The sequence below is a fragment of the Narcine bancroftii genome, chromosome 9 (genome assembly GCF_036971445.1).
Source record: "Narcine bancroftii isolate sNarBan1 chromosome 9, sNarBan1.hap1, whole genome shotgun sequence".
NCBI lineage: Eukaryota > Metazoa > Chordata > Chondrichthyes > Torpediniformes > Narcinidae > Narcine > Narcine bancroftii.
Window position 1 is genome coordinate 24,795,145 of NC_091477.1, and position 13,345 is coordinate 24,808,489.

At 36.4% G+C, this 13,345-nt stretch overlaps 1 protein-coding gene across 4 annotated transcripts in view; it reads right to left on the reverse strand.

Annotated features, from left to right (window-relative positions):
• LOC138743318 (polypeptide N-acetylgalactosaminyltransferase 10-like) overlaps positions 1–13,345 on the reverse strand; it is a 73,986-nt gene that overhangs the window by 22,115 nt on the left and 38,526 nt on the right. For all 4 annotated transcript variants that reach the window (XR_011344813.1, XM_069898471.1, XM_069898472.1 and 1 more), the window contains 2 exons: positions 1,062–1,247; positions 14–197 (listed from right to left, as the gene is read on the reverse strand). Coding sequence is in view for 3 of the 4 variants with exons in the window: in XM_069898471.1 (XP_069754572.1) it covers positions 14–197; positions 1,062–1,247 (370 nt within the window). In the remaining variant the exon portion in view is untranslated. The remainder of the gene's footprint in view (positions 1–13; positions 198–1,061; positions 1,248–13,345) is intronic.

The window sequence follows — 13,345 nt, forward strand, 5'->3', positions numbered from 1 at the left end:
GTCCCAAACTTACTCAAAAGGATCACTTGGATCAGGTTTGATCAGTTCTGGTGGAATAGGAATACGTTTATAGTACATTTCCCAGTCAAATGCTCCTCGCATGGCATCACCAGACTGAGTACTATATCCAAAGTGGTCATGGTTAATTACATCGATCATCGGACACACAATTGTTTTGCGGTTCAGTGCAATTCTATCTAAAAGATTGAAGTGAATGAGATTTCAAATTAAAAAATATTTTAAAAGAAAAATCACTGAATAAACCTGAGTATTCAATAAAGAACAAGATTATCAAAGAGATCAATGGGGCCAAGAAAAAAATGATCACCCCACCATTCTGTACCACTATGAGCAGTATTGATTCATGAATATTTAACCACGTGTCTGCTTTCAACAAACACATCACACTATACAACCATAATATTCACATAACAGGAATCAACAGATAATAAGTGAGATGAGATTTCACCAGAGGAGTTTTTTACTCTACAGCATAATATCAATGAAAAACTGGACATAGAACAAACTAAGTTAAAAAGATGCCAGCAAATTAAAATTAAGAAATACTTCAACACCCTTCTGGCCTTTCTATTCCATTATCTGCTTGACTATCGACTTTCCTCATTCGTCCCATCCCAACGACACTTACTTCATTCCCTCCCTTTGGGAAGAAGAGTCACAAGTGTGAGCTCATGCACCACCAGATTCAAAGGTAGTTTCTTTCCTGGAATTAACATAACACCAGTAAAATTATGTTGTCTTTTCTCTCTACCAACTGATCTTTCTCTGTAATTCTACACTTACTTGCAAACAAATTTTCTCACTGCTCTTTGGTACATGTCACAATAAACTTGAAATTGACTATAAGATAGTGCTATTTTGTTAATGCATAGATCCCCAGATATTTAGTTTCACAGCAAAAACAGCCTCACACATCCCACACAAACAGCTTTGGATCCTCAAAGATGCACAAACAAGACTCAACTTGTAAATACACTACAACAATGTCATCAAATCACAATCTTCATCCATTATCTGCTCAAAATGCCAAAGTTTCTTACCAAGCAATGGGGGAAGCCAATTAACATTCGCTTCGCAGTGAGAATCCAAGAAAGTTAAGACCTCCGCAGTTGCCTTTAAAGCTCCAAGTAACCGTGTGCGAATTAAACCTTCTCGTTTCTTAGTTCGCATAATCCTGACCTTTGGAAATTGTGCCATATATTTCTCCAGGGGCTTTTTCAAATGTTCTGTTTGAAAAATAAAATACGTATAGTATAGAGGAAATTAGGTTCATTCTCTCAAAGTTATTAACTACCTCACAGGACACTGAAGCAAAGCTGGACAGGTTCCATGGTGCAAGGTATTTTCTTTATTTTGGAATACTTACCATTTTTTGATTAAATTGAAAATGTACTCAAATTCTGAATTCACCTGAACTCGTTTGGGTACCTTCCTACATTTAATTCATGTGGTGATATGTAATTACACCACGAGGTCACCAGGGGTCATCCCGGTGACTTTGTCTATAAAGCAGTCCAGATCAACAGACAAGCCTTCCAGGTTTGTCTTGCAGAGACACAAGACCGCTTACTCTACATTTTAGTTTATTAAAGCTGTCTTATACTCGCACTGCTGGTGTGGTTATTGTCAGTACAGTTCATACTTTGATGAAGGGGTCAATCCCGAAACATTGGCTATGTATCCTTATCTTTGCTATATAAAGTACACTGTTTGGCCTTGTGTTTCTCCAGCATTGTATTTTTACTTCTATCATGGGAGTCTGCAGACTTTCATGTTTTATCCTACTGAATGACACCCTGGAAGATAACAGTTTAATTTCCTTGATATAAATTAAGGATGGCAAAGTATTATTTTAGAAAATTTTGCACTGCAAATATAGTTCATTTTACAAATACCTGTATTAAAATGAATGAGCAAATGCTCAAAAAGATGGAATTAATAATTCCATTATTTTTTAAATCATTGTAATCTCTCCCAATTAAAAATACAAACTGAAATGTCACAGAGTTTATGCTCAAACTCCACACACTCAGTACCCAAGGACAGAAATGATCACACTGAAACTGCAAAGTAGCAGTGATAATTGAACCTCTGTGCTGCCCCCAAAATGTCCAGCTTTGAATTTACAGATGGGAAGAATACATGGGGATGACATTGGATTACTCAAGTACATCGTTAAAACCAAAAATAATTCTCAAAATTGTCAATATGAAAAAGATGGGTTTTTTTTAAATCTAATTTTGCAGTTGATTTCCAATAGCATGTATTGTAGAATAAAGAAAGATTCAGGATGAAATTTAACTTAACCAAACATATCTAGTGATAAATGTATGAAGACTTCAAAATTTCATCTTTTGGAGGTCAGTTTTCTTATCTTTTCAAAATAGACAAACTTTGTTGCCTATTGTCTATACTGACAAGTAAACAGCAAAACATTTATTTGAGTGTATGACCCAAATTACTGCTGTATTCATTTGGACTATCAGTACAAATAAATATTTTAACAACTGTTTGTATATCAAATCTGCATATCTATTTTCTGTAGATTTTAAAATGCTAAATGACTCATCAATTCAAACAAATAAAAATTAGCCCAGTTAACCTATTTTCAATCAATAGGTGAGAGCTGGAATGTCATGTTACAAACATATTTGTTAAGCCACACTTTAAGTACTGTGCCTTAAGCTGGGGAAGATTCACAAGGATGTTGCTGGGACTCGAGGTCTTCCAATATAATAAGAGATTGGATAGGCTAGTTCTGTTTTCTCTGGAGAGAAGGTGACAAGATAGAGGTATATAAATTAAGAAGCATACACGAAGGAGTTAGTCACTTCCTGTTTCCTATGCATTGTGAAACTAGAGAACGTGGGTTTAAGGTGAGATGGAAGCGATTTAAACTGAATATGCATGGTAAATGGAATGACCTGCAGAGGATGGTGTGGAGGCAGGAGTAGTAACAACATTTAAGAGGCATAGGGAAATGGCATGGCACAGCACAGTTAGTGTATGGGGTGGCACCACTAGCGTAGTGGTTTAATGCAACACTGTTACAGTGCCAGAGCCCTGGGTTCAGATCCCCAGCACTGTCTGTGAGGAGTTTGTACATTCTCACATGTCTGCGTGGGTTTCCTCCAGGTGCTCCAGTTTCTCCCACCCTTCAAAATGTGCAGGGCTTGTAGGTTAATTGGGGTATTTGGATGGCATGGGCTCATGGCCCGAAAGGGCCTGATACCATGTTATATGTCTAAATTTAAAAGAGTTTATTTAGGCAGTGGAATTCATAAAAGTAGGCACAATGGTTGGCATTAACAGGATGGGATGAAGGCCCACTATCAATGCTATATCTGTACCTGTGACTTACAAACAACTTCAGACATTATTTTGAGAAATTGCAAGGCCATCTCCAAAACAACACTTTCACGTTGCGCAAATTTGTATGAGCCTTAAACCAAATGAAACCATCCTTGGCTCACGTCAAAGATTCCTGTTTCACTCTTATTAACTTGCAAGTCTATATAACCTTGATTTTGATCTTCTATCCATGGAATTAATAAATGTTTCCAATTCTGAAAATATCCAGGCAGTTGCTTCATAATGAATTGGATTTCATCAGTTCTAAGTCTTTAATCTGTTCCTTGTCATTCAACATGGTGTTCAGAATGGACAAAGCAAAGCCCAGAGCATGTAATGCCAAAGCCACACACAAAGTTTGTCCATTTTCATTGTGTCTCTATATCAAGTTTCTCTTCTTGCATGATTTTATAATCTTTCTTTCCACCTTTAGCCTAACTGCAACATCAAAAGTTGAAACTGCTTCAGCTTACAGAGCAACTGTAAATATGGTGAAAACAGACTGCAACGTGAAACATGCCCAACCCCAGATGGCCACAAATGGTTCCCACTGGGGAATCTGTACAAATTGCAATGTTTTGACATGAGGCTGAATTTCCTTAAGTTAACTGTTATACAAGCTGTAATATAATCACATTTGAAATCCCAATGCAGAATACAAGGGTAAAGAATTAATTAAATAAGACATGTTCTTTAAACTATGCTACTACATTGCAATATAATGTTTCAATTAAAATTAACCAAAGCTTTGCCATACATTTGAATAAATATCATTGTCCGATATTCCTAATATCAAATAGAGGCCTCAAAATATTTGTCTCATGATTGCTTTTTTCCACAAATTGTATAGAAAGATGTCAAGACACGAATTATAATGTGTAGTACAAAGTTTATGCAAGCTAAGCATGGACTATAAACTGAAAATTGATCATTAAAATCATGATGCCAATTAATCATTTAATCAAATAACAAATTATTTCCAAGTCAACTCAAGTTACCTTTATTTATCGTTCATACTATGCTCACACAGTAAAGACAAGATAGTGTTTCTCCAGGTCCATGGAGCATATAACATAAATATAAGAATATAAGTAGAAGCTAAACATGATAAAATAGTAAGACGTATATAGTAAAAGTCCACACTATCAACATATGTTCTGGGAATTCAAGAGACTGATGGCTTGGGGGAAATAACTGTTGACCAATCTAGACGTTAGGGCCCAAGTGCTATAGTATCTCCTACCGGAACATTTTACTAGAGGCGTATGTGGAGTCCTTCACAATATTTATTGCCTTTCGCCTACATCAAGTGTTGTAGATGTCTTTCATGGTAGGAAGAGAGCCCCCAATGATCTTTTCAGCTGCCTTCAACTATCCTCTGCAGGGTCTTGCAGTCTGAGATGCAGTGATGCAGTTGCACAGGATGCTCTCGATACATCCTCTGTAGAATGTAGTGAGGATGGAGGGTGGGAGATGAACTTTCCTTAGCCTTAGCAGGAAGTAGAGGCGCTGCTGGGCTTTCTCGGCTATGGAGCTGGTGTTAAGTGACCAGGTGAGATTCTCCACCAAGTTTACTCAAGGACCTCAACGGTTGAGCCATCAATGGTCAGCAGAGCGTGGTCCCCTTGGGCCCTCCCAAAGTTGACAACTATCTCTTTTGTTTTATTAACGTTCATATACAGGGTGTTGGCTCTGCACCAGTCCGTTAGTGACTGCACCTCATCTCTGTATGCTGACTCCTCATTCTTACTAATTAGGTCCACCACGGTCGTGTTGTCAGCAAACTTGATGATGTGGTTTGAACCGTGTTTAGCTGCACAGTTGTGGGTCAGCAGAATGAACAGCAGTGGACTAAGCACGCAGCCTTGGGGGGCATCATGTGTAGAGTGGTTGGATCAGTATGTGAAGTGCAGGGGGTCCAGGGATATGTACAGCAGGAGCTTGATGTGCCCCATGACAAGCATGTCAAAGCACCTTATGACAAAGGACATGAGTGCGACAGTACAGCAGTCATTGAGGCAGGACACAAATGACATCTTTGTTTTAACCTTAATTTGGATCCAATGTTGGATAAAACTGGACAAAAGACAAGCAAAAAAAATAAAGTAGCCAAATTTATGGTTAAATCAATGCAGGAAATGAAACTTATGGATATGTGGAGGAGGAAGCACCCAAGAGAGAAGGAATACTCATATTATTCAAGTAGGCATAAAACATACTCAAGGATTTATATGTTTTTGTTGTCGGGCCATATTCAAGGGAGAGTTAGGAAAACTGAATATAAAGCTAGATTACTATCTGATCATTCACCCCTGTTATTAGCAATAGAACTGGAGGACATCCCACCAAGAACATATAGATGGAGGTTAAACTCCATGCTATTTAAAAGGCAGGAATTTAGAGAGATTATTGAACTCCAAATTAAAACATATTTTGAAATAAACACGGAATCAGTGAAAGACAAATTTATATTATGGGACGCAATGAAAGCCTTCATTAGAGGGCAGATAATAAGTTATGTAACTAAGATGAAAAAGGATGATATAACAAAAAGGAGAGAATTGGCAGACAAAAAAATTAAATACGAAACATTACAAACGTATAAGTTGGAGAAGAACATAATGAAAATAAAGCAAAAGTATTACAAACTAGGAGAAAAATCACATAAAATATTAGTCCAGCAACTTAAAACAGGACAAGCTAAAAGAACTGTATTGACATCAAGGAAAAAGGACAAACAAATTACATATAATCCAATAGAGATTAATGAGAAGTTTAAGGAACTTTATGAACAATTATACCAAACTGAGAATGAGGGGAAAGATGATAAAGTAGAAGAGTTTTTAAACTAAAATTGAACTGCTGAAATTGCAAGAAGAGGAAAAAAAAACAAACTGATAAAACCATTCGAAATAGAGGAAGTACAGGATATATTAAAAAAGCTGCCAAACAATAAAACGCCTGTCGAGGATGGATTCCCAATAGAATTCTATAAAACATTTAAAGAGTTATTAATTCCTCCTCTCCAGGAAGGAATGAACCAGATAGAAGAAACACAAAACTTGCCAGATTCATACAAGACAGCAATAATTACAGCAATACCAAAGATGGGAAAGGATCCACTAACACCAGCATCATATAGACCAATATCTCTACTTAATTCAGATTATAAGATAATAGCGAAATTATTAGCAAACAGATTGGCCGATTGTGTACCTAAAAATAGTAAAACAAGTTCAAAATGGATTTATTAAGAAAAGACAAACAGAGGATAATATCTGTAAATTTATTAATCTAATTCATATAGTTCAAAGAAATAAGAAGCCAACAGTGGCTGTTGCTTTAGATGCAGAAAAAGCCTTTGACAGAGTAGAATGGAATTATTTATTCAAAGTATTACAGTGGTTCAATCTACCAGAAAAATATATTAATTGGATTAAAGCATTATATAATGGACCATTGGCGAAGGTAACACTAAATGGATATGTATCAAACCAATTTAAATTAAGTAGGTCAATTAGACAGGGATGTCCATTATCCCCCTCACTGTTCGCCTTAGCAATAGAACCATTGGCAGAACTGATAAGAACAGAAAATAAAATAAAAGGGATAAAAATAAAGGAGGAGTATAAAATCATCTTATTTGCAGATGACATCATAGTCTACTTAACAGAACCAGAAATATCAATAAAAGAATTACATAAAAATTGAAGGAGTCTGGAGAAATATCGGGGTACAAGATCAATGCAAATAAAAGTGAAGTGATGCCAATGAGTAATGTGGATTATACAGAATTTAAAAAAGAATCACCATTTAAATGGCAAGCACAAGCAATCCGATACCTAGGTATTAGGTTAGATAATAACTTAAGCCACCTGTACAAATTAAATTATCAGCCACTAATAATGTAAGTGCAGGAAGACTTAGAACATTGGAAAGAATTACCGCTAACATTGATAGGGAGGGTAAGTTGCATTAAAATGCATGTCTTCCCAAGGATACAATACTTATTTCAATCATTACCAATTCCCTTAATAGAGAAATTATTTAATGAACTAAAGAGAATAATAAGGAAATTCTTGTGGAAAGGGGGGAAACCGAGGATAGCGTTACATAAATTAACAGAGAAGTACAACCAAGGTGGTTTGCAGTTACCAAACTTTAAAAATTATTATAGAGCAGCACAATTAATGTATTTATCAGATTTTTACAAGACAAGGGAAAAACCAGACTGGACTAAGATAGAACTAGATAAAATAGGGGAGAAAGTAACGGAACATATACTTTATAAGTGGGATGAAAATCTGGTACAACAATATAAAAGCTCACCAATACTGCATCATTTACTCGATATATGGAAGAAAATCCACTTAGAAAGGAAAAAAAACGAATGACCAAATACCAAAATTACTATTGACGCAAAATCCGCTAATCCCTTTTACAATAGATAATCTTTCTTTTAGAGAATGGGAGAGAAAAGGAATCAAAATAATAGAAAATTGTTTTTTGGGAAATAATTTATTAACATTTGAACAGTTGAAGTACAAATATGGAATAACTCATGGTACAATGTTTGCATATCATCAACTGAAAACTTATTTAAAGGATAAATTGGGAAACAGACGGAGATTACCAGAATGAAGCAGCTTTGAATATGTGATTACAGACACAATGATAATTAAAAGATTTATAACAAACATGTACATTAAGCTGCAAGATAAGGAAAATGATGAAATAAGCTACAAACCCAAACAAAAGTGGGAAAATGATTTAAACATAAAGATAAAAAATGAAACGTGAAAAGTTATGTTCTGGAACTATGAAGGATACAATAAACACAAGGTTATGCATGATACAGTATAATTGGTTACACAGGTTATATATCACTCCTCAAAAATTAAAAGAATGGGATTCAACATTATCAGATAGATGTTTTCGCTGTAAGAAGGAAATGGGAACAACAGTACATGCAATTTGGGCATGTGAGAAAGTGAAAATGTTTTGGGAAGATCTAAATAAGATATTAAATAAAATCACAAAAAATAACATACCAAAAAGTTCAGAGATCTTTCTTCTAAGTAATACAAGTAGTAAGGAATTAGGCCTCAAACTGGATAAAGCACAAAAAAAATTTATCATGCTAGCCTTAGCAATAGCAAAACATGTATAATGTCAACTTGCAAAATGGAAGAGAGCATGAGAATACAGCAATGGTACATGGAAATGAATAAATGTATTCCATTGGAAAAAATAACATATAATTTAAAAAAAATAAAGTCACATTATTTGAACAAATTTGGGAACCATACATGGACATAACAGAGAAGGCTTGCCTCGGACCTCCACCCCCTAAAATGATAAGAAGACAAAATGACTTGATCCAGTGTGTATAAGTAGATGACACATTTTTCTTGTTTATTTTTCATTCTGTGATGACTTTGTATTGTATATGTTGAATATTTATTGGTTTTGGAGGGGGGTGGGAAGGGGGGAGGGAGAGAAAGGGGGAAAAAGGGAAAAAATACCACTGTGTATATTTAATGAGAAACATTTGTATATATTTTGGTTGATATGGTTCACAGTATGAAAAATAAAAAATTATATAAATTTAAAAAATGAATGTAGAACTTGTTCAGTGCATCTGGGAGGGAGGCATCGCCAGTATAGGCAGATGGTGCAGACTTTTTTTTTTTTTTTTTTTTAAATTTTTCACACTATGAACCATGTCAACCAAAATATGTACAAACATTTCTCATTAAATTTACATAGTGGTCTTTTCTTCCCCTTTTTTTCCCCCTTTCACTCCCTCCCCTTTACCCACCCCCCTCCAAAACCTATAAATATTCAACATATACAATACAATAAAACCATAAAACAATATTTTCACACAAAGGAAAATAAACAAGAAAAATGTATCATCTATTTATTACACACTGAATCTAGCCATTTTGTCCTCATCATTTTCATTCTCATTTTAGGGGATGGATGTTGTAGGCAAGCTCTCTCTGATATGTTCCATGTATGGTTCCCAAATTTGTTCAAACATTGTGACTTTATTTTTAAAATTATATGTTATTTTTTTCTAAAGGAATACATTTATTCATTTTCATTTCCTGCATTGATTTAACCATAAATTTGGCTACTTTATTCTTTTTACTTGTCTTTTGTCCAGTTTTATCCAACATTGGATCCAAATATATTTCCTTGTGTGTCTGCAATCTTAAAAAAAAATCCTGCATAAACTTTTGATCCTCCTCGTTAGGCACATATATATTGAGCAAATTCCAAAATTCTGAGTATATCTGACACTTTATCATTGTGTACCTCCCTGCCGGATCTATTATTTCCTCCTCTATTTTGATTGGTATATTTTTATTAACTAGTATGGCTACACCTCTAGCTTTTGAGTTATAGGATGCTGCCATTACGTGTCCTACCCAGTCTCTCTTTAGTTTGTTATATTCCACTTCAGTTAGTTGCGTTTCCTGCACAAATGCTACATCTATTTTTTCCTTCTTCAATAAATTTAGTAGCCCCTTCTTTTTAATTTGGTTATGTATTCCATTAATGTTTATAGTCATATAGTTCAACATGGCCATCTTATATCTTGCATAAATCTCTTTTCCATCTCTTTGCCACCTCCATCCCTCTTTTCCCCATTTTTATCTCTTAATTTTCTCTTATTACACTTAATGTATGACAACACATTTAAGACATAAAGTACCCCCACAGTTCCCACTTCCACTAATACCTTAACCCCAAAAGTTCCCCCCCTCTCTGAGTTGCCCCATATCCCTTGCCGTACAACCACAACTCCCCTTTTCATTTGGATTGAGATTTTGTTCGCAGCATCAACTAATTTTACAGTGACGGTTATTCCCCCTTTACCCAGCCCTCTCCAGAAATCACTTATTTTTTAAAAACACATATAACAAAGTTCACTCTTTTCTTTTTTTTCCCCTTACTCCCTTCCTTTCCTTCTCTTTTCCCTCTTTAGTTCTTTACATATAAATTGTTTTTACATCTTTATATATACTTTATCGCCGTTCTTCATTCTCGTTACATCTCTTCATCTCTTCTCCTGTCCTGCAAATGTTCTGCAAATTCTTGCGTTTTCTCTGGATCCGAGAACAGTCTGTTTTGCTCCCCGGGTATAAATGTTTTAAGCACAGCTGGATGTCTTAATATGAATTTGTAACCTTTTTTCCATAAAGTCGATTTCGCTGTATTAAATTCCTTCCTCCTCTTTAAGAGTTCAAAACTTATATCTGGGTAAAAAATATTTTTTGACGCTTGTATTCCAATGGTTTATTACCTTCTCTAATTTTATTTCTTGCCCGTTCCAGTATATTTTCTCTTGACGTGTATCTCAAAAATTTTACTAAGATGGATCTTGGTTTTTGATGTGTCTGTGGTTTCGGAGCTAATGCTCTGTGTGCCCTTTCTATTTCCATTTATTCCTGCATTTCTGTCATTCCCAGGACCTTCGCGATCCATCCTTTTATAAATTCCTTCATGTCTGTGCCTTCTTCACCCTCCTTCAGGCCCACTATTTATATGTTGTTTCGCCTACTATAATTTTCCAACATATCAATTTTCTGAGATAACAACTCTTGTGTCTCTTTTTTTGTCACTTTCTTCCAATTTTTCTGTTGTCATTCACTTCCAATTCTACAGCCGTTTCCCACTCTTCCACATTCTCTACTCTTTTCCCTATTTCTGTCATTATGAGTTCTAACCTTTGCATTTTATCTTCTGTTCTTTTCATTTTTCTTTTAATTACATTAAACTCCAATGATGACCATTCTTTCAGTAATCTCATTTGTTCTTCAAAAAAGTCTTTATCTATATTCTGTCCATCAGTTTTACCTTCTATTTCTCTTTGTCCATCAGTTTTACCTTCTATTTCTCTTTGTCCATCAGTTTTACCTTCTATTTCTCTTTGTCCATCAGTTTTACCTTCTATTTCTCTTTGTCCATCAGTTTTACCTTCTATTTCTCTTTGTCCATCAGTTTTACCTTCTATTTCTCTTTGTCCATCAGTTTTACCTTCTATTTCTCTTTGTCCATCAGTTTTACCTTCTATTTCTCTTTGTCCATCAGTTTTACCTTCTATTTCTCTTTGTCCATCAGTTTTACCTTCTATTTCTCTTTGTCCATCAGTTTTACCTTCTATTTCTCTTTGTCCATCAGTTTTACCTTCTATTTCTCTTTGTCCATCAGTTTTACCTTCTATTTCTCTTTGTCCATCAGTTTTACCTTCTATTTCTCTTTGTCCATCAGTTTTACCTTCTATTTCTCTTTGTCCATCAGTTTTACCTTCTATTTCTCTTTGTCCATCAGTTTTACCTTCTATTTCTCTTTGTCCATCAGTTTTACCTTCTATTTCTCTTTGTCCATCAGTTTTACCTTCTATTTCTCTTTGTCCATCAGTTTTACCTTCTATTTCTCTTTGTCCATCAGTTTTACCTTCTATTTCTCTTTGTCCATCAGTTTTACCTTCTATTTCTCTTTGTCCATCAGTTTTACCTTCTATTTCTCTTTGTCCATCAGTTTTACCTTCTATTTCTCTTTGTCCATCAGTTTTACCTTCTATTTCTCTTTGTCCATCAGTTTTACCTTCTATTTCTCTTTGTCCATCAGTTTTACCTTCTATTTCTCTGTGAAGATCTTGGTCTTATTCTTCCTCTTCTTCTGTGTCTGTATCTGTGTTTGTGTCTTCTTCTCTTCTTTGTGTCTGTGTCTCTTCTGTTTTTCCTGATGAGCTGCTTGTATCTCTTTGTCAGGCCTCTTCTTGTTGGGCCTCTTGTTGCTGGTCCTCCCCTCCTGTGCTGCTCATCTTTTGTTCCTTGCCCTCCAGCTGAGAGCCCTGGTGTCGGGCGTCCCTCAGCTGCTCGCTCTGTGACAGCCCGCTCCTCTGCTGAGTCCCCCTCCCGCCAGTGTCCTCTTTCTCCTTTGATTGTGCACTGCGCACTTTTGTTTGGCTCTGAGAGCCATTTTTTGTAGTGTACCGGCTGATGAGTCACGACTCCGCAGAGCAGGCACTGACCTCGAAGGTCGGGTGCTCCTCGTCACTGTTCCTTTGTGCAGGTAAGACCTTCTTTCTTCTCCAGTGACTTTTTTAAAATTCTTTTTTTCCCAGTTGTTCTTACTTTCTCCATCTTGGAAGCCATCTTCTTTCTCTTCTCTGTATCTTTATCTTCTATTTCTTATATTCTATTTTTGTTATGCTTTGCTTTTTCCTAACTTTTTTCCTATTTTCCTGGAGAGGGCTGGTTTTCCCGACCAGCCACGACTCCTTCCAGATGGTGCAGTCTTGAGGTTGCTGAAATATTGGATGCCCTTCTACGTGCGCCGCATGTCCTTGCTGTCCAGGAAGTGACTATGAATGCACTAGACATGCGCATGCTTTGCTTCCCTGATGTCCTTAGATAGCTTGGCTCTTGCAATAGCTAGGGCCACCTTGTCATCAGCTCTGAAGGTAGTGTCTCGGTTCCTGAGCAGCACTCGCACCTTTGCAGTCATCCATGGCTTCTGATTAGAGTGAGTAGTGATAATCTTGGGCACTGTGACATCATCAGTACACTTACTAATATAGCTGGTCACTGATGACATATACTCCTCCAGATTGATGCAGTCACCACCGGTTGCTGCTTTCTTGAACATGTGCCAGTCAGTGCACTCAAAGCAGTCTTGAAGTGCATGAATGACCCCCGCTGGCCAGGTTTTAACCTGCTTCAGAACTGGTCTGGAGCATCTGACAAGCAGCCTATATGCTGGGATGAGCATTACAGAGATGTGGTCTGAGTATCCGAGGTGGGGGTGGGGCTGCGCCCGATACACGTCGGAAATGTTCCTATACACAAGGTTCAACCCTCTCGTTCGCCTGGTTGAAATCCCCATCAGTAATAATCAGTCCATCAGGGTGTGCAAGGACTCTGTTGCTACCATCTTTTTTTAAGGAAGAGTCCCC